Source organism: Egretta garzetta, unplaced genomic scaffold, assembly GCF_000687185.1.
Source record: "Egretta garzetta isolate BGI_Z169 unplaced genomic scaffold, ASM68718v1 scaffold310, whole genome shotgun sequence".
Taxonomy (NCBI): Eukaryota; Metazoa; Chordata; class Aves; order Pelecaniformes; family Ardeidae; genus Egretta; species Egretta garzetta.
Window position 1 is genome coordinate 964,096 of NW_009258296.1, and position 12,454 is coordinate 976,549.

Genomic DNA, 12,454 nt, shown 5'->3' on the forward strand with positions numbered 1-12,454 from the left:
GAGGAGAAGGCAAGGCTCAGGCAGACCTCATCGCAGTATTCCAGTACTTAAAGGACATATCCAAAGGGCACAGAGCCTCTCTCTTCACAAGGAACCACATGGAGAAGACAAGGACCAATGGGTGCTAGATAACCTCACGTAAGCTCCCCTTCCCATTAAAGATTGGAACAGACAATTTTTCAAGGTCCCTTCCAACCTGGGCTGTTCTATGATTCTATGACTATGAATTTGAAAAGCTGAGAGTAATATGCAAGGAAATCAAGTACCATGTCTGAGACTTCTACTAACTACAGTGAATATATATGGAAACAAGTGGTATTTCTCCAGAGACTTAATTTTTAGCTTCAAATCTCATTTGCAGGCCTATATAGTATTGTTCTGTTCATCCATCACTCTGTAAACTCAATGAGCAGCTTTGACTAGATTTGGAGGAGGAATAGATGTATCCAAAATAATTACATTTCTATGGGTTTGGTGAGAGACAGCTAAGTAGCCACTGCATGTACTAGACAACAGGGTACTTTTTATTGAAAAGAATCATTGGTCCAACTTTATTTTAAGGAACCACTGCAACAGGTCTTTCATGTACCCCATCAGAACACATTACCCCAAGCAAACCACTGCACAGGCCAGCTCTAACTCTGGGATGGGACTGGACAGGAAGAAAAAAGCAAGTGACTAGGCAATACTGTAGTAGGGGTCATTAGACATCCAGAATGGATTGCATCTAGTAACACAAAAGATCTTGCAGCCAGGCATTGTAAGAAACAAGGGAGCACCTGGCATTGCGGGGCAGCACGTTAAGAGACACAGGATGCCGGATGCAAATCCAGACATCACTGGGATTTATTAACCCTGTTGCTCACTAAGCAGCTTGTTTTCACATAAAAAGAACCACACCCTTACCCATGAAATAATGCCTTTGGAATTAGTTTCCTGTCAAGATTTTTCTGTTCAGATTAAACAAGTTCTATTTTGATTCCTGTACTAATATGACTCATTTTCACATTCCACAGAGTAAATTAAAATGCTACCCATGTATGCAATTTTTCAACAATATTCTAAACACCAACCTGAAATCAGCTTGTGAAGACGGCAAGGAAAACTCAATGTTTGTCTGGATAGCAGCTGTGAAGGACTGCTGTTTAACTTCCTGCCAGCAGCCCACAGCAATAGTGAAGGTGGATGCTGGCATTGGCATAGTCACATAGTAGTACCAGCTCAAGATACCTGTAAGTAAAAAGAACATTCATACAGACTCATCAGTCACAACACACACTCAGTACTTGACATTCTACATACTTGAGATTTTGGGCCAAACCTCCCACCTCACATCCTGGTATTTTTGTTGAGGAAAGAAAAATAATTTCACTGAGACATGTAAGAGCAGTCGTATGTCACTTCCATGGATTCAGTACGGTTTACTTGCACCTGCAACTTTCCTCTATCAGCTGATGTCTTCATCTATAAATAAATCATCCTAAGTGGGATGTTATGAATGCAACTTACTCACACACACCAAAATCTTCTTCTTTGTGTTCTGGACAGTACCAAACTGATAGGCAAGTTCTAACAAACAACACTAGTGCTTGTGAGCTGGACCTGGCAATCTGAGATACACAATGTGCCAACCAGGCAGTGAGAAGTCAAAGCTTAGAATCAGATGGGATGTTACCTAAGTCAATGATTTAGTCACAAGAATCCAGGAGCTGCTAAAACAAGATAAGAGAGTCTATTAGAAGATAAAAAGATGGTAAGTCTTGTCATTGTGGGTACACAGTGCTGGAAGACAAGGCGTACAGTATGGAATGACTGTATCTATGAACATATTTGGATAAACTGGACAATGTTTTAGGACAGCATACTTTACATTAATCTAAATGTTGTTTAGATTTTCTGTTTGTCTCTTGAAAAGGGTTATAGCTTAAGGGTCACATTCAAGTACTCATTTACAGTCACAAATACAGTTACTACACCATTCTAATAGGTTAACTACTCTTGGAAAGAGCACAGCATGAGTTACAACCCGCTGAATCATATGAAAATAACTGTACCTGTGGCAACTGTGGAGACATAGAAACTTCAGTTATTTTAACAGGATAGTAATACTTTATCTTTTGCAATGGTATTCTGACCAGGGCTATGGAACACTACCAAAAGGAAAAAAAAAAAGGGAAAAAAAGCAATCCAGTGGAGGCCACAAGGCATAGAGGAAAGGAAATAAACAACTGCAGCAAAGCATCCCCAGGTTTCCTACCTTAATGACCACAGAAGGCCAAGCTGTCCAAAGGAAGGGCAAGCAAAGAAATCTTTTGCTTAGCCTCAACAAATTTTCCACCTGCTGTTAGTATGACAAACAATACTGTCTGTGAAGTCTTGTCAGGGGCAGATAAAGCCTCTGCCTCTTCTATGCACTAGCAACCACTTAACACTCCCCCTCACTCCATTCCACTTTTGGCAATATTCACCACTACCATCAAACCCCTTCTGTCTGTATTGTGAGGTGAACATATATTACTCCTGTAATTTTCCTGTCAGCACGTGAGCAGAAGGAGTGATTTTGCTCCAAACACATTAGGAACAAAGAGGATAACTTCTTTGCCAAATTCTACACCCACCCACTCACCCTTTTTTTTGGTCCCTTACAAAGCTACAAATGAGCCAAGGCAAGCAAATGCCACCTTGAGAGAAAGATGTCACCCAGCACAGCAACAACTTATTATTTTGAAATACTGAACTCTTGATGCAGAGAGTTTCATTGATATAAACTGTGCTAGAGGCCCAAGCCTGCACACGCTGCAGTTAATAGCAGCTTTACCATTGACTTAAATGCGTACAAGAGAAGGCCCAGAGGTAGGCTACAATACTTCACTTTGTGTAGCATCTGTTACATACAAAGAATTACAAAATGCTCCATGCAGTTATGTTAATTGTAAAACCTTAAGAGTTAAATAACAGCAAAGGAAAATGAAAATTTGAGGAATCGTAATGGAAAAACAGTAATGTGCTTTCAACTGAGTTCTGAAACAAGCGTGAAAGTCAAAATGCAGTCACAGAAAACTGTTCCAGACGGCAGGAGGTGTAAAGGAGAAGGCTCTCACAACAGTGAGGAGATTGTCTAAAAGGAAAGGGTGTCAGCCTGTGCTGTGCAAGGAGAGGCAGCAGAGAGGGTTGCCATGAGAAAAAGTTTAGCAAGACAGGGTAGAGCAAGCAAGACCATAGCGTTTTTTTAAAAAACAAGGGTAATTTGAACAGAATGTCAAAATGAATAGGGAATCAGTTTAGCAGTCCAGAAAGAAGAACAGCATGTACTGCATTCAGAAATTTACATGAATTAGCAACAAACATATGCTATTCTGAGCTGAAGCAAACCTTGCAAAAGCACGAAGGTACCAAAGACAGTTTTTCTTGGTACACGCTTTCAGATTTCTCCAAATTAGGATTTCCTGAAGAAAATAAAAGCAACTAACATACAGATTCTCATCTTCTTTCCAAGCCCCTTATATTTTGCAGGCATTATAGAGACCATGCAAAATCTGGATACTCCCAGAACAAGATCCAAGATTTATACTGTCTTTACACACCCAACACCTCAATTCATTTCCTGCAAGGCTTTTAGATGCATTCTGCATTCATACTCAAGAACTGCGTAGGATAACCATGTATTTATCTTGCAGTTGTTCTGTCGTGAACAACTGAAATCACATGCACGGGCATGACAAGAGAGTTCACTCTATAGTACGTTCGCTGATCGGTGACTTAAATGGTCTTTATGTTGGCAACACTTCTCTACAGCGAGCACCACAATGTACTACTTCAAACAGAGTCTAACTCTCATTTATATTCCCTCTTCTCTTCTCAGTACTGGTCAGACTGTCTCCCAGCCTGCCCTTTTCTTCCATAACTTCACTTCCTTTAACTTTCTTCAGGTCAGTGGGCTTTGTTTTGTTTTCCTACAGACAGATCTGTAACCTCAGATCTATCTCAGGGCATTGTCCTGGTTTCGGCTGGGATAGAGTTAATTTTCTTCATAGTAGCTAGCATAGTGCTGTGTTTTGGATTTAGTACCAGAAGAATGTTGATAACACACTGATGTTTTCAGTTGTTGCCAAGTAGTGCTCAGACTACTCAAGGACTTTTTAAGCTTCTCCTGCTCGGCCAGGTGCATAACAAACTGGCAGGGAGCACAGCTAGGACAGCTGACCCAAACTGACCAAATTGCTATTCCATACCGTATAATGTCATGCTCGGGGGGGTTGGTTGGCCGGTCGCAGGCAGAGTGATTGCAGCTCAGGGGGAGTGATCGCAGCTCGGGATGGGCTGGGTCATCGGTCAGCAGGTGGTGAGCAATTGCACTGTGCATCATTTGTTTTATATATTCTGTATACTCTCTTACCATTATTATTATCACTATTGTTATTCTTCTCTCTTATCTCAACCCACGGGTCTTACTTTTTTTTTTTTCTTTTCTCCGATTCTCTTCCCCATCCCACTGAGGCGGAGGGGGGAGTGAGCAAGCGGCTGCGTGGTGCTTAGTTGCCAGCCGGATTAAACCACGACAGGCATTCCCTCCTTTTTCCTTCTCTCTCCTTCCCCTGGCTCCCCTCTCCTTTCCAGTGGCCACCTTGGAGACAGCACCACCTCTAGGTTAAGAGAAAACAGTGCAGCTGAAACAGGGAGATGGCTTTCTTTACCGAAGACAGCATTTTGTACCACAAAACCAGCATTTGGTACCACAAATTTTCAGACTAAGCAATGACACCTTGGGAAGACCAAGACACTAGGCTAGGATTTAGTCCGTGGGAAAAATAGAGGAAGAGCACCCCAGTCCTTTTATTTGTAATGCTTATACCCTCTCCTTACAACCAGACTTAATTTAAAAGCAACTTGATTCCAACACATAATTATTTTACGCAATTATACTACTTTCAGAATGTTTTCTCCACAGGTAATTTTGAAAATAATTTTCAAAATTTTTGGGTTTTTTCAGTTCTGAAAACCAAATCTATCATGTCGTAACTGCATAAACGATGCAACAACAATCACTTCTATGAGGTATAACTGGAAAACATCCCATGCAAAATTTAGGACTACTAACACGGGTAGGAAATTATAATCTATTTATAATTGTACAAAATAACAAAGGCCATTTATTTCTTCTGCTTGAAATAATAACGATGAATGATGCAATTACTTCCTAGAATTTTTAATGAATTTAGCTATCTTTGAAATCATTAAAACTGTTTGAGTCCTGTGGAGTCCATTATAACTAAAGAAACACCTGTGAGTCAGCATCTGTTGATGCCAGATGCAAATATTAAAAGCATTTTTACTTATTAGTATATTTTCCCTCAAATAGTTTGTACTAACACAAATATAACCAGCACAAAATAGAGATGATGTCCATGATTTACTAAAAACCACAAAACTCAGTTACCTCTAGGGAAAAAGAGAGCGCCCCACACAGCATTTGATATACAAAGTTAAGAGCTAGCACTAATACATAAAACTAGAACTAAGTAAGCAGTTATGCCAAAACTACTATTTGGCTGGAGCACCAGGATTTAGAACCCTCCAGCTTTCTGAAACTCTTTGCAGCTTGTACAGATCTTTGATCTCATCTGAAACCCAGAATTTCCCACAGAGCACTCTCACATTCATGCCAGAGCATTAGGTCAGCTCTGGCTCAGAGGGATGAGCAGCATGTGATGAGCTGTCAACTCTCATGCTGTAGTTCCTGATATACGTTGGAGATCAATCAACGCAAGTACTGGACTCTTTTGTTTTGCCTTGTGAAAAGTGAGAGGAGCAACTGTTGTTGTTGCTAGCTACAGAGCAGTAGCTTCTCTATTTCCTCTCAACAACAGAATACGCCTTCTCATTGGAATCAGAGACGGCACAACACAATCAAGGACTACATAATGGTAGAGTAACTGCACAAAAAGCAAGCCAGTTGATTCCACGCTTAATGGTTGAATATCTACTTCTTGAAAGTGAACCAAAACAAATGTAACGGTGTTTGTGACTAAATATATTTGCACCTTGTGTTACAGTAATATGCTGAAGGAAAGTAGAACTGACAAGCGTTGAAAAATAATTAAAATGGTTAAAATGGTTACACAGACATAGGTAGTGCTCCCTGTAAAGCTTTCTCCCAAATGGCACTGTCAATTGCATTTTTCTGATCAATTTTTTCTTCTCTAAGTACTCCATAAAGAATGCATGGTATTTTTAAGCACTTTTAGGTCATACTTGATAGTTACCATTTGCACTTGTGTGACATCAATATTTTCAAACAAATGTGGCCTTGCTTTATTTCAAATGACAGGATGAGCCATAGTTTTGTAGGAGGAAGAATGCAAAAATGGCACGTACAGGAAGAAGTACACTATTACCAAAACCTGCAAATACAAATGGCAAATGAGGAATCTGTGCACGTGAGTACACCTAGCGTAGCTATGCACTGGATCACAGCATCCATGCATCTAAAGATGTAGGTCTGTGAAGCAGAAAACAGATCTCTTTAAAAGCATGAAGGACTCATCCTTGCTTGCTATTCTTCTATTGTCTGCCTGCACACTTGTTATAAATATGACTTTTAAAAGAAGAAATACTCAGCTAACTTGTAATTCTATTCAAAACAAATTCATTCATACTGCTTGCCAAAATACTTATTCTGAGAAACTGCATTTTTAAAAATACATTTTCATGTTCTGCCAGTTATGTATTATTTTATAAATAAGCAGCACAGCAATAGCATATTGTATGTAAATAATTTGGCAAAGAAAAGTTATTTTAATTGAGGCCACCCTGAAAGGCTTTTAGGTGTGTTTTATAAATGTAAAGATGAAATTTTAAGTTGGATAGAGTTCATATGCCCTGCATAATTGCTCAACAACAAGATCTATGTGGGACAGGTTGTTTACAGGCCATTTTGAACTTTTTAACTCTTAAAAGTCCTACTAATTAATTTATATTCCTAAATTCATTAAGAAGTTATTCAAGGCTTCAAATTAGCACTTGAGTTTTGGTCTGTTTGGTTTTTAAAACATTCCTCACAATATTGTTCCTTTCCCTTCTTTCCTCTGTATCTGTTTTGTAAATTTTTACAATTCCAAACAGCTCTATAACACTGATTTATCACTTCGAAGTGTATATAAGCACCAAGATAGTGAGGGTCTCATACATGATTGAGTCTTTGAGAGCTACTGGAGCACAATGCCTACTACCTTTCAAGAAACCCAGCAACCCTTGCACCATGACATCAAAATTAGCATAAATAATTGCATGTGCAGCATAGATCCATAAGCAGAACCCTCTTGGGAATTCCATCTTGAGAGGTGGAAGGAAAACTGTAAGAACAGAAGTGCAGTAGGTGCTCCTGCAACTTCCAGTAGGTGCTCCTGCTGCCTCTCTTCAGTTCAGCAGAGTTCAGCACAAAACTGCCATTGTCACATGGCTCCTGAAGGAGCCAGTTTTAATGCTGCACTTGGTTCTTCCCAGTTCCCTTCACACTTTTCACTCAGCACTTCATTAGCACAGTGAAACTAAAATGAGTCATTTTCTGCCTACTGGCCTTTCCATTAAAGACTTTTTAGAGTATTTCTTGCTTTTTCACAGAGTTTTTAGGAAAGGAAATACACTGGGTAAGCCTTTGGAAAATTTAAAAAAAAAAAACCAAACACAAAACAAACAAAGCTATAAGCTGACACATGGCTTACCAACATAAACTGACCCATTGCAACAGCTATAAGGATTTAAACAAAAGCCCCTTCTGTTCTCCACAGGGTGACCTTGGTGACTTTGGGTGACTAAGTCCCTAAGTGCTAACATTAACAATATAGTACCCTAATATGATTCTCAACATCAACCACATTTTAAAAATGGTTTTCCTAAAATCTGGTTTTTTTCTTTATTCAAGTATAAATCTTTAAAAGCTTTTTTAAACTAGAATGACAAAACAGTGTTAATGAGGAAATAATTCTTTCACAATACAGCCTTTTCAACTAGCTAATTGGTTTGAGAGAATCAGTTTTAACGGACCTATGCAATTTATACTGCATGACATTTTTTACTAAGTTTCTATTTCTAAACATTCACATAATTCACATAATATTCTCCCTCTTAATGTTTCAGACCACATAGCCACTACTGAGGGACAGGCAACAACTTATTAGCAAGGTGTAAGTGTGGATTAAACTAATTAAACAATGATGGCAGTGCTGTTCTCCTAGTCTGAAGTCAAGAGCACTCTTGCTTTCTTGATGCCAAGGCAGGAAAGTATTATTGTTCAAGTGAGCTAAGCAGCTCATCATGGCAGTTTTCCATATTTCAACAGCAGAGACAAGGCTTGAAACAGGCTTCACATATGGCCAAAAATAACCAGACAATTCCATATAAATGGATTAACTGATGGTTCTCACATCAAGGAGACTTTTATTCTTTTTTTTTTTCCCCTCAAGAATAAACTTGCCTCTTTAAAGGGGAACAGAAAATTTCTTTTTTCCAGAAACACCTAATTCTGACCTTTTCCTATATGCTACTTTTCATCAGAACTACTTACACTGGAAAATACTGACCCTGTTTGACATATTGTCTCAAAACTAATGGAAGCATGACACAATTTGTATTATTATGTATAGAACTGCCCTAAAAACTTCCTTCTCTGTGCAGACAGAGGTTCAGAGAATAAAGTATAACCAAGGCAGAAGAAAAACGCTTGCTTGCTTACTGTTGCACAAGGCATTATTTACCGATGCCAAAAAAACCCCAAAGACCAGATATTCAGGGCACTGACCTGATATTCTTCATCTATTCCATATATTTCAGGAAACAGATACGACACAATGACCGCTTCTGATCATTGGCATGCTGAGCTACACTTGGACGGGAGAACAAAAACTGCAAGTTAATAATCTACCAAAGCTGTCAATAGTCTGATAACGTACTTCATCTATGAAATGTTCAGCTGCAGAGTGATTAAAACAAAGCTGATTTATGTCAAGTGAAGCCTAGGTTTGGAAAAAGTAAAAGGAATAAAAACACAGAAAAAAGTAAGTAGAAGTAGAAGTGAAATGTAGATGCCTTAAATTCTCACTAAGTTATCCTGAGGCCTCGAGCAGGTAACTTTCCCATAGAATGATATGGAGATTACAGGCAGACATGTAAGTGCTCTTAAGGCTAGGAACTTCATTCTTTCAAGAATCATATATTTACTAAGCTCGAAGTTCTAATTATAAAATTATTTAAAATAATTTGCTACAGAAAATATATTTCACCTTCTTGAAGCTGGACTGGTTCTGCTGAGTTTTCACCACTCATTAACACAATAAAGCCTGCAGCTGTTCGGACTGAGGCTTGCCATGTTGACAAGGCAACAGGTGGTTCTTGGCACGGGAAAAGAGCTCTGTTGTTTATTGGTGATCCCATCGTATAAACACATGGCCTAAATGGAAGGAAAAGAGATTGGAGTTACAATAAGAAAGACTGAATAAAGTTTTCTGTCAAAAATCAAACCTACTGTTGTACTGAAGCTCATTTTGGTTTTTTTTTAACCTCAGCTATGTAGGTTTCAAGCCTGTGTGACATGAACCAATCAAAATACGATGTAAGTCATTGAATACAGGATGAAGAAAAGCAAGATTACCACAATAAGTTTTACATAAACCAGAAAAGAGTAACTCCCTTCTTCCCCCTCTCCTGCTTCTACATGAGCCTTCCAGCCTTATATACAATAGTTCTCAGCTGAACCCATAAGGCCAAAGAAGGCTTCTGAATATCTTCCAAAAATGCCATTGCAGGGCTTCACCAACACCTGTGACACCTCCCTGTTGTCATCACAGTAGTGCTTTCATTATCATTAATCCCATCTCTCCATACAACGTGGAGGCGCATCCAAACTCAGAGCAGTAGGTCTAGCCTTGAGCCTTCCTTAGTCCAAGCCTCAATAAATCTCAATGCTTTTACATGTCTTCTTGCAGAAAGGTAATGCATGCTAGCTCACCTGCCTTTCAGAATTTCAACCACAAGGCATATAAGGAGAAAGCAATTCTTCCCTATCAGCTTTAGCCTCCTTCTTGCTTTTCACATAGCAATCTTCCTTGTAGTATTGTTCTTCTTACAGTTTCTCTAACACTCTCTTGGGCAGCTTCTTCATCTACTGCCTCTTTCCAATTTCAGCTGCAGTACTTTATGCCAGCCAGTTTCTTATTAGCAGCTTAGCCACAGCTGGGAAGGTAACAAGACCTTTCATTAACTCCTTCTACCTTGCTAATGCTGGTGCACAGATGTAATTCTTGTTTTACTTCTTTTGTTGCATTTTTCAGTTTTATCTTAATTCCTAGTACTTCCGTAAGACCACACTTTAGCTTAAAAAAGCTAAGTTTTCAAACATAAATGATATAAAACACACACATTCAGTAGGTTTTTCCAGCTAAAGAAAGAAAATCTTGAAAGCATCACTTCACTGCACTGAGTTTTTAAAAAACTATGATCTTTAAAGCCAATATTCTGGGAGCATAACACATTGTTTTGTGAAAGCCTGAGGCTAAAAATATTCTGATCAGTATCTTTCATAACTGGAGTTTATTAATCATCAAAACATCTTGGAAAATAGGAGACCAGTTGTTAGGGCAAAACCTATTTTGCAACAGCTAAGATCTGAGCATCTTGTTTACTCCCCTCCAAACAGCTCCTCCATTCAAGTTGTTCCTTCCCTAAAGCCAACTCTAAACTACACGGAGGGAAAGAACTTGCAGATACTGATGGCCACAAATAAAAAATATTCTGAAGATATTTTTGCCCTCTTGTCAACAATGTTATGTGTGCTACTGGATCCAGAGCTGTTCATGGCACATCCAAGTTACTGTGGCCTAACTAACGCAGGCCAGCTGATCTTTCAGTAAAACAGGGAGGGAAACTGCAGTTTAAGTAATCCTATTGTTAATGCAGACCAAAAAAAAGAAAATAATCTGGATTCTCCTGCCATGTATCATAGTGAACAGAATAGGACATAGATATCCAGTGAAGCTCAACAGATAACTGCAGTGGCAAGAAAGTTGACTGGTTATCTTTTACCCAGTAAAACACAATGCACAGCTAAATGTAAAAGACCACTAATCTGTATAAAACTTTAATTAGCTTTAATTTCTGTGGAATTAATCTCCTAAAACTTAATCTGTAATAAACTCTGATATACATAAAATAATTGGGTTTTCTCCCAGAAAAATAAACGGTGCATGGCAGTGAGTTCGCAAGAAAAATGAAGAGCTTGCTTTCTCACCTCCTAAGAGGTTCTGCTTCCTCCTTATGCTAGCCAGGAAATACTGGACTGGTATTTATCCTAAAACACATTTGTGTGCTGGGAGGGGACAGTGAAGAAAGGATGGTTCCTCATTCATGAAAACTTTAATATAAACTTATCAAAATACACGATTATAAAAAGAGAACCTAGTAGAGTTTACAGGAATGAGAGGAAAGGTGGGGTTAATGACTGCTGATACATTTTACCAAAGATTTACCACGCATTTGTGAAGGCTGTTTTGCTGGTTGCCATTGGTACAACCCAGTCTTAAGAGCAATATAGGGGATTTTCATATGGTGAAGAAATTCTAGAGGGAAATGCCACAATGACTGAGAAAACAGGCTGGCAGAACAGCACTTAAGCAGAATGTTGCAATGCTGTGTCAAATACAGTACAAACATAACATGGAACAGACACTACTGACACCATTAATGTTATCTCACTCTCAGAGAGCACTTTTTATCTGCAGACCATAAAGTGTTTTACAAATAATGTCAATACCATTTTGCAGATGGGGAAATGAGACACAGTGAACAGGTTTGCTGAGTGCTAGTGTTCAACCTGCACTTACAGGCTTTGTTTCAAGCCTCCCAGTCCAATAGCTTTCACATTAGACTAGTGTGTTAAGTAACTGAGGTAAATTTGCTGAATCAGAATGAGGGAGCAGAGGAACAGGGCTGCATATGCTAGGAATGTATATACTAGAAAAAGGATATAATATCGGTTAAAACCAGCCCTGTGGTCCGGCGTGAATGTGCCACGTAGCCCAGTCCTGTGGCCTGCTGCAGCCAAGGTTACTCAAGATGATAAAGAGGGACCCACCTCCTGTGGTCTACCACAGGCAAGGTTACTCAAGATGATAAAGAGGGACCCGCGGCCTTCCTTCAAAACAACCCCTAACGACCACCATTGCGCACGCTCAAGAGGAGGAACACCTGCTTGAAGAAAATTTAAATACGAGACGAACAAGGGGTGATGAATATTAATGTAATAGTTGTGAAACATGATAAATATGTAAACTAGCTCTGTATAAATAAAGGCCAAAAGGATGTGACCTGGCGCGCCTAGGTGGAGCTGCGACTCCCCGGCCGCCCAGCGCTGCTTTTGCTCCTTCACTTTAAATAAACCCTTGATTGGACTTATGAAGTAGTG

General features: G+C 39.2%; 1 protein-coding gene across 1 annotated transcript in view; it reads right to left on the bottom strand.

The window, feature by feature from the left end:
- AOPEP (aminopeptidase O (putative)) overlaps positions 1-12,454 on the bottom strand; it is a 202,357-nt gene that overhangs the window by 171,751 nt on the left and 18,152 nt on the right. The window contains 2 exon segments of the mRNA XM_035893902.1: positions 1,074-1,230; positions 9,279-9,445. Coding sequence (XP_035749795.1) covers positions 1,074-1,230; positions 9,279-9,445 — 324 coding nt within the window.